The sequence below is a fragment of the Lipophrys pholis genome, assembly GCF_963383615.2.
Source record: "Lipophrys pholis genome assembly, chromosome: 19".
NCBI lineage: Eukaryota > Metazoa > Chordata > Actinopteri > Blenniiformes > Blenniidae > Lipophrys > Lipophrys pholis.
Genome location: NC_137647.1, coordinates 24,585,978 through 24,601,041, shown reverse-complemented (window position 1 = coordinate 24,601,041; position 15,064 = coordinate 24,585,978). Strand labels below are relative to the sequence as shown.

At 47.6% G+C, this 15,064-nt stretch overlaps 1 protein-coding gene across 1 annotated transcript; it reads left to right on the top strand.

Annotated features, from left to right (window-relative positions):
- Nucleotides 1–2,040: 2,040 nt before the first annotated feature.
- On the top strand, nucleotides 2,041–13,450 carry LOC308124956 (ornithine decarboxylase-like; the record flags this gene model as incomplete). The annotated part of the gene is made up of 8 exons (XM_080488370.1): nucleotides 2,041–2,070; nucleotides 2,351–2,524; nucleotides 2,606–2,778; nucleotides 2,866–3,082; nucleotides 4,315–4,395; nucleotides 4,565–4,727; nucleotides 5,062–5,183; nucleotides 13,196–13,450. The coding sequence occupies 8 exons, from the start codon at nucleotides 2,041–2,043 to the stop codon at nucleotides 13,448–13,450; spliced, it is 1,215 nt and encodes a 404-aa protein (XP_080344496.1).
- Between the last annotated feature and the right edge of the window lie 1,614 nt (nucleotides 13,451–15,064).

Genomic DNA, 15,064 nt, shown 5'->3' with positions numbered 1-15,064 from the left:
CCGGCTTGGGAATTACCGGAGCAGAGGATGAGGCGGAGTGGAGGCAGTTGGCATGGCACGCTGCACTGCAGGACAGAATCTTGCTGCTGCACCAATCAATGGAAGGATTGTGTTTTGCCAACCAGGGGTGCCCCAGCACCAGCTGTGGGCGAGAAATTTCAATTAGGTGAAAGGTTAATGTTTCATGGTGGTTACCTGCCAACAGGAGGGCGACTGGAATTGTTCTCCGCCGGCCCGTGGCCAGGTGAAGACCATTAAGCGAGTGGGCCTCCATGGTAGAATCCAGTGGAACAGATGGGATGTGGAGCTGTCTGGCAAGGTCCAAGTCCAGAAAGTTCTCCTCGGCCCCGGAATCCACCACCACAGGCACGGAGAGTGAGTGAGTTAGGTGGGTCAGTGTCGCTGGTAGCTGTAGCAGATGAGGGGAGGTTACCGCAGTTCGGCTCACTCGTAGACTCCTCGTCACGAGTGAGCCCTCTTTTGCCGGTCTCTGGGGACAGGAAGCAATGAAGTGCCCGGAACCCCCACAGTAGAAACAGGCATTAGCCGCCCGCCTCTGCTCCCTCTCCTGTCGAGTAAGCCGTGCCCCACTGATCCTACCAATTTCCATGGCCTCGGGAGCCGCCTCAGGGGACGATGTGACCATAGCAGGCTGGGGAGTGGGCACGAGATGGTGGAGGCGTGCCTGGTCCATCTGGTGTGAGCGCTCTCTGCGCCTCTCTCTCAACCGATTGTCAATCTGGATGGCGAGAGAGATCAGGGCCTCCAGGCTGCCCCCCTACTCCTTGGTGGCGAGCTCATTCTTCAGAGCCTCGGACAGTCCCCTATAGAATAACCTCTGGAGGGCCGGATCGTTGAACCCACTGGTAGTTGCAAGGGCCTGGAACTCCACAGAGTATTCGGCGACACTGCGGGACCCCTGTCTCAGGGTCATGAGGCGATCCCCAGCATCTCGTCCTCGAACTGGGTGATCAAAGACATGCCTCATGTCTGCGGTGAAGCGGGAGTAGGAGGTGCAGACACTTCCCTGTTTTTTTCCACACAGCGACTCCCCAGTCCCGTGCAGACCCCCGTAGGAGGCTGATCAAGTACGCGATTTTAGCCCTATCAGACACGTAGGACGTCGGCTGCAGCTCGAAGGCGAGTGAAACCTGCGTCAGGAAGGCCTCGCAAGAGCCGAAATCCCCAGCATAGCTCTCTGGAACCGGAACCGTGGGTTCGCGGACAACTGTAACGTGCACCGAGGGAGAGCTACTACTCGCTGTCTCTGGGATGTTAGTGTCGGTAGAATGAAACCCTGAAGCGGCTAGGGGAGGTACTAACGTGGACAGCTGACCAGTTAAACGTGACATTTGACCAATTAGCGCATTAACGCTAGATACAAGACCCATAAGGAGCTCATCATGCTGTCCTAGGATTGCCCTGTGGCTATCTACAGCTTGGTGAATGGCGGAGGCAGCGCCTGCCTCCGTTTTGCGGTCTGCTGAGCTCATGATGGCCAAACCATACTGTCATGAAACGGAACTGAGGCTCAAGCACAGACAGCAAAACAGGAGACACAAAATTCCGTTCACTGATTTATTTGAACAAGGAGCGGAGTCAACAAAAACTCCCAGAGCCCCTAACGGGATGGTGGGCCAACTAAAGGAGAATAAGCCACTAAGACATAAACTAACACTAAGAATTAAACAGAAAATGATCTGGAAACTCCTGATAAGGTAAATACAACGAAGCAGACTCGGGGGGGCTAAACTAACTGCGTAAAGCACGAGGTACCAACGATCGCAGCAAAAGAGGACGGGCGGAGGAGTGTGGCACAGGAGTGGGGAGAATCGGCTGAAGAGTGGAAAGAGTAGAGGGGATCGTTGTTTCAGGCAGGCAGGAGGCAGACGGGAATCCAGCGACGAGGCGGGCCAGAGTGAAGTAGTTTACGGTTTGGCGTCTGTTCATGGTCAGCCGGTGTTTATATAGGAGGTGCAGGTGGGGAGGCCACTCCCCGCTGCAGCTGGAAGCAGTTGAGTTTATTGGAGGTGAGAGGTCATGCCCATGAGGCAGGGATGCCACCAGATGGTGACAACGGACCAAATTAGGGTTGAGAAGTGGAGGGCATGACAACTTGACCATAGAGTGATTGCAGTACTTTGTGTGATGTGGTATTCAGTATTCATGAAGAAAACCCAATAGAGCCACAGGAGTGAGTCAGGAAGACCTTGTATTTTTAGCACCATTCCTCATGCACACAGTAACTGATCGAGATTCTTCATGCCCCTTTTATAGAGGCGCTTCTGGAGCTCTTTGCTGCTCATCCTCCTATTTTCAATTGTCTCAATGAAGTTGTTGGTTTCTTCAGGAGAACCAGCAGCCGTTTTCTGTGGCCAATCTGGACTGTGTGTTGAAGGCTCACCTGAGGTGGACCACCAACTTAACCCGGGTCCAGCCTTTCTATGCAGTCAAGTGCAACAACACCCCAGCAGTGGTCTCCATACTGAGCGCTCTGGGTACAGGCTTCGACTGTGCCAGCAAGGTATTCATGGGTCACTATGAAGAGTTCAGGAGCACTTCCCTGTCAGCTCACTCACTGGAAGCACACTTCACTGTCACACAGGGTGAGATCCAGCTGGCCTTGTCTCTTGGAGTCACACCAGACAAGATCATCTATGCACATCCCACCAAACCATCGTACCACATCAAGTACGCCCGCTCTCAGGGAGTAGACACAATGACTTTTGATAACCAGGAAGAGCTGCTGAAGGTTTCTTGTTGCCACGCCCAAGCCAAGTAAGTGAACTGCTCCGTATACTTGTGATTCCACGTTTGGTGCAGTTTGTAAAGACAAGGTTAATCATGGACAACGCTTCTTTCCAGATTAGTTCTTCGCATTGCTGTTGATGACTCCAAGTCCATGTTAAAGCTCAGCTCCAAGTTCGGCGCCCCCCTGTCCTCAGCTGGTACACTGCTGGAACGAGCTGCACAGCTGGGCCTACAGGTCATCGGGGTCAGCTTCCATGTGGGCTGTATGTGCACTGAAAGTTTAACCTTCAAACGGGCCATAGCAGATTCTCGACGGGTCTTTGACTTGGCGGTAAGTCATCAGCCCAGAAGCAGAGCGCTGACGGGACAACTGCTGTTTGAAGGTTTATCTGTATTTGGTCCTTTTAATTTGGGCATATCATTATCAAATATCCTCATGGTTATATCTGTCCCTCCATCATCCATCCATCAGTCCATCCATCATCCATCCACCATCCATCATCCATCCATCTGTCCCTCCATCATCCATCCATCAGTCAGTCCATCAGTCCATCCATCATCCATCCACCATCCATCATCCATCCATCAGTCCATCCATCAGTCCATCATCCATCCATCAGTCCATCCATCAGTCCATCCGTCAGTCCATCCGTCAGTCCATCCATCAGTCCATCCATGAGTCCATCCATCAGTCCATCCATAAGTCCATCCATCATCCGTCATCCTTCATCCATCATCCATCATCCATCATCCATCATCCATCATCCACCAGTCCATCCATCCGTCATCCATCCATCATCCATCGGTCCATCCATCAGTCAATCCGTCAGTCCATCCATCAGTCCATCCGTCAGTCCATCCATCAGTCCATCCATAAGTCCATCCATCATCCGTCATCCTTCATCCATCATCCATCATCCATCATCCATCATCCATCATCCATCATCCACCAGTCCATCCATCCGTCATCCATCCATCATCCATCAGTCCATCCATCAGTCCATCCATGAGTCCATCCATCAGTCCATCCATAAGTCCATCCATCATCCGTCATCCTTCATCCATCATCCATCATCCATCATCTATCATCCATCATCCATCATCCATCATCCATCATCCATCATCCACCAGTCCATCCATCCGTCATCCATCCATCATCCATCAGTCCATCCATCAGTCAATCCCTCATCCACCAGTCTATCCAGCATCCATCATCCATCATCCACCAGTTCATCCAGACCCCCCAGTGAGACGGACTTCCGTCAGATCAGGCAGCGAGCCAACCTTCATTGGCGAGACAATGGTGGGACAGGACCAGTGGAGTGCAGAGCAGTACACTGCCCAACATCAAACAAGGCCTTGGTTCCTCCATGGTTCCTCCATGGTTCCTCCATGGTTCCTCCATTGGAGATGAAGCCAGACGGGTTTGTTCAGCTTAGCATAGAGCAGGCAGTGAAATGGCCAACGGGAAAGTGGTGGGGACCAGGACAGGAAGCGTCTGTCTGTCAACCAGCAAGCAGCCACACCTCTGATCAATACCTTGGTCCTACACCTGCTTCTCAGGAATCGCTGGGCTTCAAGATGAGCCTCCTGGATATCGGTGGAGGATTCAGTGGAACAGAGGACTTTGGGAACTTTGATGAGGTAAATGTGTGTTGATGAGAACTGCTCCAAACATTTCCAGGTCTCAAGGTAGCAGCTCTCTGACTTCTGATGGTGACCCTGTGTCACAGCCCTCAGCTTCCAGGGCCTGTACCCAATACCAGGGAAACTGTAGAGTACCGCTCCAACCTTTTCTCTTTCTTCCTGATAGGTTTCAGCCGTCATCAATGAATCGCTGGAGGAATTCTTCCCGCCTGAGAGTGGGGTGAGGATTATCGCAGAACCAGGTCGATACTATGTGGAATCAGCATTCACACTGGTCCTGAACGTCATTGGCAAAAGAGTCGTCATTAATGAAACGGAAGAAAACGGCGGTAAATATCCTCCAACAGATGTTTGTTTCTCCAATCCAGTGGCAGCAGTCATTTCCACTGTTGTTGCTGAACATGTTCACGTCGTTCAAAGATCCTAAAGTCTTGATTGTTTGCCTCCAGCTCATGTTTGGAGCTTTTTGTTCTTCACACTGAATCCCCACGGATCTTTTCAAATGTTCCATATCACTGTGCTCTGATACTCTGTTGGAAGCTACTGGCCTGTCAAAAGCAACAGCCAGCGTCCTCACTCAGGTCCCAGGAAGTAAAGGACACTCAAGAGGAACGTTGTTCAGCTACCGTGACCAGGTTTAACCCTTTCCTGTCTTTTCACCAGACAAAGCAGAACACAGCCCCGACAGAACCATGGAGTACTACATCAACGATGGCGTGTATGGCTCCCTGAATTGTATCATCAGTGATCCTCCATGCTTGAAGATCCAACCCTACCTTCACCGGGTAAATACCCAGACACTAATTCCCACCCGGGGGTGGGGGTGTGTGGGGGGGGGGGGGGGTGTCACTGCTGGAGAAGTGTGCAGTAAAACGTAAAAACCGGGTGTAGGAGTGATTAGATACCACCTATTCAGTGTTTTCAGGAATAAAAGGATACCCGGTGGTTGGACCTGGGACAGCCCACACTCTGGGTTCTCCTGTGGTCATGCTGCTGTCTTGCTGAGCTGTCTTCTTCAACCACAGTCTGTGTGTGTGTGTGTGTGTGTGTATGTGTGTGTGTGTGTGTGTGTGTGTGTGTGTGTGTGTGTGTGTGTGTGTGTGTGTGTGTGTGTGTGTGTGTGTGTGTGTGTGTGTGTGTGTGTGTGTGTGTGTGTGTGTGTGTGTGTGTGTGTGTGTGTGTGTGTGTGTGTGTGTGTGTGTGGTCTGGAGTGATGAGGGTGAATGGGTGTAATGACCTGGTACGTCCACCAGAGCTAGGCAGACGTGGGCGGGTCAATGTGAGTGGGTGTGAGAACCATTTCTGGTTCTCACCCTGGTGTGTGAGAAACTTTGCTTGTTCTCATCCTTCTGGCGAAGCTGGGCCTCAGCGAAACATGGCTGCTGAACCCGGAGGTAAGGACAGCATAGATACAAAAAAACCTTTGAGCAGAATCCTGAGAAAAGGAGGGTCCTTCAGTGGCATATAATAATTTTCCATAACAACACAAACTGTTTCTCTCAAATAAGATGAATTAAAACTCTGACAAACTGACGAACTGACAAAGCACCAAGCAAAGCACTGGCAACAATCAAAGGTAATGAGAGAATGTGAGGGTTGAGCAAAGACACACTGAACTGAACACACAAGTAAAGTCAAGTAAGACAAGATTATGTCATTCATCAGGGCTCAACAGTTTTCTGGGGACGAGGCACTCAGGTCATCCAGCCAGATGGCTTCTAGACACATCTGACACAGGCAAACATAGATATACAAAACGAGAGTGGAGCGATAATAAGAAACATCTGAAATCAAGTAAGGACTCATCCAGGTGTAAAACATAGTGGAAGGAGCGGCAAGGCTGCAGAGGAGAGGAGAAAACACACCACAGACCTGGAACATGAAGCCAGAGGGATCAAGAGTAGGGAGAAACACCTTCAGACAGGACTGAGGGCAAAGCGAAAACTTGGCAGCACCGAAACATGAAAATACATTCACCGGACAGGACCTGACATGAAACCAAGACGGAGACGGAACAGAGACACAAACCTGTCATCAACTGCTAAGACACAAGGACGAGGTGGGTGGAGGAAGGGTTTCAATGTGAGCTCTAATAAACTGCTGAAGGAGACTGGATGAGCAGCTGATGACAGGAGAGTAGAGTTCTCCACCCTGGAGCTGATGGAGAGTAGAGTCCTCCACCCTGGAGCTGATGGAGAGTACAGTCCTCCACCCTGGAGCTGATGGAGAGTAGAGTACTCCACTCTGGAGATGACGGAGAGTAGAGTCCTCCACCCTGGAGCTGATGGAGAGTACAGTCCTCCAATCTGGAGCTGACGGAGAGTAGAGTCCTCCACCCTGGAGCTGAAAGAGAGGAGAGTCCTCTACCCTGGAGCTGATGGAGAGTAGAGTCCTCCACCCTGGAGATGATGGAGAGGAGAGTCCTCCACCCTGGAGCTGAAAGAGAGTAGAGTCCTCTACCCTGGAGCTGATGGAGAGTAGAGTCCTCCACCCTGGAGATGATGGAGAGGAGAGTCCTCCACCCTGGAGCTGATGGAGAGTACAGTCCTCCACCCTGGAGCTGATGGAGAGTAGAGTACTCCACTCTGGAGATGACGGAGAGTAGAGTCCTCCACCCTGGAGCTGATGGAGAGTAGAGTACTCCACTCTGGAGATGACGGAGAGTAGAGTCCTCCACCCTGGAGCTGAAAGAGAGGAGAGTCCTCCACCCTGGAGCTGATGGAGAGTAGAGTCCTACACCCTGGAGATGATGGAGAGGAGAGTCCTCCACCCTGCAGCTAATAACATGAGAAGTTATCTTTGTGTCTGTACTTAACGTTGTAGTGAAGTTATCATTGTACTTAACACTGTAGTGAAGTTATCATTGTACTTTAGCTGGAGTGAAGTTATCATTGTACTTAACACTGTAGTGAAGTTATCATTGTACTTTAGCTGGAGTGGAGTTATCATTGTACTTAACACTGTAGTGAAGTTATCATTGTACTTTAGCTGGAGTGGAGTTATCATTGTACTTAACGTTGTAGTGAAGTTATCATTGTACTTAACACTGTAGTGAAGTTATCATTGTACTTTACGTTGTAGTGAAGTTATCATTGTATCTGTACTTTACGTTGTAGTGAAGTTATCATTGTACTTTACGTTTGTTGGGGCCGTAGATTCAGTGAGCTGTTTCTCCAGGTTGCTCCCCCGAAGGAAAACACCACAACAATGGATAGGCCATAAAACAGCAGGGGAGCGAGCCAGACCCCGGAAGTGGCCAATGAGGACGCTTGAATCCGACCCGAACACAGCAGGGGTCCAGACCCAAGTTGGTGGGACTCACGTTCTATCAAAGCTCTCGGCTATTCTCAACTGGCCATGGAGGGAGAGACATCTTTCTCCCTCATCAGAATGGTAAAGAGAGCACCAAGCAGAAACAAAGAGACAGAACCAACGGCAGCCCGCTGGATGAGCAGGACCCAGTTTGGACTACATCTTCTGTTTTCCGCTATTTTTCCTGTTTTGGGGAGATTCTGGAGACCAGAGCCAGTGTCGTCTCCTCCCATCATCATCCTCTCAGTTGCACTCCCGCAGCTGGAGCCAGGCCTCTGAATTTCAGGACGCTGAAATTAAGACCCGGTAACAACCAGTTACCACCGCCTCCCAGAACCAACAGCACCACGGACGGTGCTGTCCAGAACCAAAGAACTATCAGGGTGAGAGCGTTTGTCTGGGCAGAGAATAGTTAGAATGATGTTCTGTTGAAAATGCAATGTGTTTCCATGTGCCGCTCAGAAGGCAGCAGCCTTTCATGTTGTTTGTGTAGGCGCATTCACGCGCACTAAGTCCAGAACGCTGGTTTTCCACCTCAGAACCAGAAGTCCGAGTGAGCTCTAGGCCCACTGGGAACTCTGTGTGGAGGAACCAGGGATCAGAACCGAGCCGCGCAGAATTCTCTGTCTTTCTCTTGTCTTCATTTTCTCTCATCTCTCCCTCTCCACTAACCCGGATCTCCTCGCAGCCCTGCGCCCCCCTTATCTGATCAAGATAAGGTCTCACACACACCACTGCATGTAACACCTACATGTCAGCTGCTTCAAGAGCAGATCTGCTGTGATCACAAGAGCCCTGACTGCCGGTCCCGACCTCCACTTAGGTGCTCAGAACCGGGCCAACGGAACCGCCCGTTCGTTACGCCCTCGGTAGACTAACTCGCTCCGAGACCGCCCTCGCGCACGCGCGCTCGACGGACGTCTTGTTTATCTGGCCGCTAAGCAACCGCCGCGTCCCCAGAAAGAGTGAGTCAAACGCCCCTAGTGGTCGCGTGGGTCATCGCAATCCCTCCTGACATCCACCGGTTGGACACATCAGGTTATTGTGCTCTCCCTCTGCGCGCCGCCGCCCGCCCCTAGTGGTCGTCACAGTCACCGCATTGACCCGCCGACGTCTGCCTCCACCTGGTGGATGTTCGAGGTCATCACGCCCCCTCGTCACGCACGCACGCACGCACGCACGCACGCACACACACACACACACTCTTTGTACATAGTGTTGCTGTTTAATAGATTAGATCTCTGTGTTCGATGTCGTTTGCTATTTGAATGTGTTGATTTATAAAATGATTTCTGAATTATTTATGAATTAATACATTTTTATTAATAAACGCCGGTTAGCTGAATTGTATGCTTCTTGGTGATTATTGTGTATTTATTGTTGACAATTCACTGGTTTGTAACAGTCTGTACTCGGATCTCACACCTTCCAATCTATTTAAGATTGTTATATTTTATGCAGAAATACTAACTAACTTAAATAAACTTTTTACAAATGAGACTGATATTTTGGTATTAGCTATTTCCAGTTTATCTGGTGGTGCCCCGATTTATTATTAATACATAAATAACAAATTTATGCAAATTAATAATTTTTTTTATTAAAAATTATTTTTGATAATTTTTCATTTTTTTTGTTCTTAAAGTAATTATTCAATTACTTTAGGAGTTGTTAATGAGTAAATGACCGTTTACTTCCATTAATAATTTCAATTTTTCATAAATTACTTCCAGTGATTTATTACTTTTAGTAATCTATTACTTACAGTAATTATATGCTAATAACCAACCATAAACCCCAACACGTTGTAGTGAAGTTATCATTGTACTTAACGTTGTAGTGAAGTTATCATTGTACCTAACGTTGTAGTGAAGTCCACAGCCCTGGAGTTTGGTGAGCAGAGTGAAGTTTGGAGCGGTGGTGCCTACACAGGATTTTAACAAACAAAACTCAAAGCAAAATAAAATAAAATGAGTATTATTCATCAAATAAAAAGTATTTTTTCATATTTCTCTATTAAACAATGCAGTTAGTGAATCACTCACATGCTCTCTCAGTCTGTGTGCCTCCATGATTGTTTTCATTCAGCGTCCTGGGCTCTGCAGCAGTTTGATAAGGAGGAGGTGTGGAGTGAACTCACCTTCTCTGCTTCAGCCATGATTGTTTTCATTCAGCTTCCTGGGCTCTGCAGCAGTTTGATAAGGAGGAGGTGTGGAGTGAACTCACCTTCTCTGCTTCAGCCATGATTGTTTTCATTCAGCTTCCTGGGCTCTGCAGCAGTTTGATAAGGAGGAGGTGTGGAGTGAACTCACCTTCTCTGCTTCAGCCATGTTGTGACACACAAAACATGGTAAAGAATTCCCTTGTTGCTGCATTTATTTCATCCAATTATTCTATTCAGCAATTTATCTATTTTTGTTTTTAAGTTTAAATTTCAAATTAATTGTTGAGTTTATTACCACTATGGTTAGTACTAAACTAGTCTCTAACCAAGTTTAGTACTCAGCTTCTCCTCTTTTTGAATCTGTCATTCACACGTTAGTTTTGGAGCTTTACAAGGCTGCTGCTTTGTTTTTCTTTTAAGTCCCATGTTATCTCTTCCGAGGCTGTTCAGTGTGGTGAGGTGTCCCCTGCACACACACTGAACTGTCTCTGTGTGTCTTCTGTCTGTACTGCAAAAGTACTGAAGGAAGACAAGATTTAAAAAAAACAATAATAGCTGAAATGATTAAAAAAAAAGACTCTAAATCACCCAAAACACCTACAAATAAACAAACAAACCAATCAAACTGGTTAAAACAACTGAACTGAAAGAATCACTTGAAAAGACAATCAGTCAAATAAATGTGATCAAATGTTTAAAACGTCTCCACAGTACCAACAATATTTCTAAGGTCAGAAGAGCCAGATTGTCTAAAATGTCTAAAAGTGTCTCTTGGAGGCAGAAAGAGGACTATGTGTCTCTGTAGGCGTCTTCTTGTTGCTCTGTGTAGGAACCATGATATGAGACCCCCCCCTCCCCCCTCCCCCCTCCCCCCCCCCACCCCGCTCTCCCTCCCTCTCTCCAGTTAGTCCGTCACTCCGTTTATCACTTTAATCACAATTAAACACAACATTGTTCCGTTAAATGTCTCAAATTAACTGCTACTTCTTATCTTTGAATTATTTTAAAAGAAAGCCAAGCTTTTTAGATTCATTTGCTTCGTATGTCACATCACTTCTCATGGTTTTTCTTTTTTCTCGGTTAAAAGTACAAAGAAATGACTGTGTTGTATTTGATGCTATATAAATAAAGTTGAATTGAATTGAATTGAATTGAATTGAATTGAATTGAATTGAATTGAACTGAACCTGAGCTGCTTCCTTTTGAGGACTTATTTATGGAAGTGTATTGCTGTTTTTCTGAATTTATGAGATAATTATCTAATTAATTCAGAGTGTATTTAAATTTTTTCATGTGAATGCAATACGCTTGCGTAATTACTCATTGTGTTCTTTTCAAATCTTTTCATGGTCTCGCTTTGTATGGGAGTTACTTCCTATTCAACCAGGCCAGTCACTGTGTTTCCATGTCCTGTGTGGACCAACAGGAAATGTACACAGTGAGTGTACTTTACACAGTAAGTGTACTTTCACAGTGAGTGTACTTTACACTGTAAATGTACTTCATACAATAAATGTACTTTACATCGCCAGTGCACTTTACACAATAAATGTACTTTACATAGTAAGTGCACTTTACACCGTAAATGTACTTTACACAGTGAGTGTACTTTACACAGTAAATGTACAGTGAGTGTACTTTACACAGTAAATGTACTTTATACAATAAATGTACTTTACATAGTAAGTGCACTTTACACAATAAATGTACTTTACACAGTAACTGTACTTTACACAGTAAGTGTACTTAACACAGTAAATGCACTTTACACAGTAAGTGTACTTAACACAATAAATGTACTTTACACAGTAAGTGTACTTAACACAAAAAGTGTACTTTACACAGTAAGTGTACTTAACACAATAAGTGTACTTTACACAATAAATGTACTTTACACAGTAAGTGTACTTAACACAGTAAGTGTACTTTACACAGAGACACCGCTGGATATCTACCACCCAAGTTTAGTACCAGAAAAACCCGTAAGAAATCACATTCACCCAGTTCTCATTCACGCATTTTGTTGCTCAATATTTGGAATCTTTACGGTCCGGGACAAAGTTTTTATTCCTGTAGTCTTCTTACAGTGACTCTGGCCTATTCAGTAGTAAGGACAAGTATGACACAATATTGTTTGTCTGGAATAACCTCATATTCCCTTTTACAGCTCCTGGCAACCTTACGATACACTATGGAGGCATATCCCACACCTTCCATAGTACAACCTTACTAAGCACTATGGAGGGAAATATCCCACACCTTCCATAGTACAAACTTACTAAGCACTATGGAGGCATATCCCACACCTTCCATAGTACAACCTTACTAAGCACTATGGAGTAATATCCCACATCCTCCATAGTACAACCTTACTAAGCACTATGGAGGGAAAAATCCCACACCCTCCATAGTACAACCTTACTAAGCACTATGGAGGGATATTCCACACCTTCCATAGTATTAACCTTACTAAGCAGCGGCCCTGAGCCGATCAGAACGAAGGAGAGCAGCCAGAACCACTTTCAAATCCGCTGGCACCGCTGGAGATTGATCGGTACTGATGGTCCTGCCACTTCCTGCTCCTTGACCGAGACAGAGAGAGTTGATGTCTCAATGACACCATGAAAGGGACAATGCCTGTTAGTGAACTACTGAGGGAGTTGTGGGGTGAGAAACGGCAAGCCGTCACACCACAGGGCAGCTTCCAGATCCCGATGAGCCCATCGGTCTGAGGGTGGTGCCCAGAGGACAGACTAGAGCAGGTCCCCAGAGCTGGACACAAGTACCTGGGCCATGAATTGTGTCTGACAGCGTATCCTGAGGGATTCCATTGGGTTTACCAGGAGGACGACTCCAGGGGAGAGGGGGCGGAGCCTGAAAAGAACAGTTTGATGTGACGTGTCTCCAAACAAATAGTTAATCGTACGCAGTCCCTGCTTCTCGGAGCCCAGCAACTTCCTGTCCTCCAGCCTTGTGTTGCAGTGGACAGAATGACAGAATGCACACAGGTCAATATGGTTTCATTACAAAAACTACCAACAGCACCACCTCGTGGCCCAGGAGGTTTTCAGGGTATCTGCCATTGTGAAAATGAAGATCTCTTCTGAAATAAACCAGGTGTCACCTGGACTGTCGCTGTGTGACCCCCCCCCACCCCCCCCCCCCCCCCACCCCCACCCCCACACCAGAGGTTGTGATGTCTGAAGAGACGTCTGCTGTGTTCTGCAGCCTGGAGGCCAGCATTAGTGAGCCCAGACTGTCAGAACACAGAGTTTTTGATGGAAATGTGAAGTAGACTTTTCTCCTTTGCTCCCCCTACAGGCTGTTGGGAGCAGTGAGCCAAAGTACAAGTCAGTCCTCTGGGGCCCGACCTGTGACTGCGTGGACAAAGTCCTGGAGAACTATTGGATCCCGGAGCTCCACGTGGGGGACTGGCTTCTCCTGGACAACGCTGGAGCTTACACTTCTAGTTTATGCAGCGATTTCAACGGCTTTGAAAGAGCTCTCATTCATCCTGTTGTGACTGCTCACACTTACAACACATTCATCCATTCACACCCGCACCACAGGGCCTGATCTGCTGAAGCTTTGTGTGGATCCAACCAATGAGACATCTGTTGTGTACCGTGAACTTGTAGTTGTGTACCGTGAATTTGTGGTTGTGTACCGTAAACTTGTAGTTGTGTACCATGAATTCGTAGTTGCGTGCCAGGAAATTGTAGTTGTTTACCGTGAACTTGTAGTTGTGTACCGTAAATTTGTAGTTGTGTACCGTGAACTTGTTGTTGTGTACCGTGAATTTGTAGTTGTGTACCGTGAACTTGTAGTTGTGTACCGTGAATTTGTAGTTGTGTACCGTAAACTTGTAGTTGTGTGCCATGAATTTCTAGTTGCGTGCCAGGAAATTGTAGTTGTTTACCGTGAATTTGTAGTTGTCCATCCATCCATCCATCCATCCATCCATCCATCCATCCATCCATTGTCCACCTCTTATCCGGGGCCGGGTCGTGGAGGCAGCAGTCTAAGCAGGGATACCCAGACTTCCCTCTCCCCAGACACGTCCTCCAGCTCTTCTGGTGGGGCCCCAAGGCGTTCCCAGGCTAGCCGAGAGACATAGTCTCTCCAGCGTGTCCTAGGTCTGCCCCGAGGCCTCCTACCAGAAGGATATACCCAGAACACTTCCCTAGGGAGGCGTCTGGGGGGCATCCCAAACAGATGCCTGCGCCTCAGCTGGCTCCTCTGGATGTGGAGGAGCAGCGGCTCTACTCCGAGCTCCTCCCTGGTGACTGAGCTCCTCACCCTATCTCTAAGGGTGCGCCCAGCCAAGCAGTCCAAGCTGTGGGTGGAGGTCAGCCCGACTGTGATGGAGCGGCTCCATCAGCAACGGGGCAACAACACACCCACGCGCTCGCCCGCACTCCGCCCTGCTGTTACGCAGGCAGCGGAGACCCGCAGTCAGTGAACGTGCAGTGACACCCGAACGCATACACACACACATACACACCCTGCGTAGCAGACGGCACACCACGATACACGCCACACTCATTTCCTCATTCCCCTCCGTATTTCGCATGACATCATTCAATGAATTCATCTTTCGTTCCCCACCTGTTAGCATAGTCAGCCAGGGGTGCACACCTGGACTGGCTATGTTTTACCTGCGCATACAATCAAACATCCTCACACACACACACACACACACACACAACACTTACCGGTGACATGACGCCGCAGAGCTGGTGACAGGCACTACGGGGTGGAGTTAACCCCCGGGTTTATAACAAAGCCTGAGCGGGACTTTAGGATCATGTGATCATTTGGTGTTTGGTTTAACTATTAATTTTTGTTTATAAAAGGAATTATTACGTGACTTTATTTGGAGAATGTTTTTGTTCATTTTATTAGAAAAATGAAGTGTCCTAAAAGTAGGATGTGATTATTATTTGTGTTATGAACTTATGATTGGTGCAGAGGACTCAATCACACCCCTGGGAGGAGCGTAACAGTATAAAAGCAGTAGGAAAAGCTACAGACGGGAGTCATTCCTTGGAGTTGCACTGTAGAGCAACACGACTCAGAATAGAACTGTTTTTTTCAAACCCACCAGCTAAAGGAAGAGCTGGGATCATGGTTATGTTTTTCTGTTCTTATTGTAAATATTTTTTCTCACTGTAAATAACGAGCACCGGC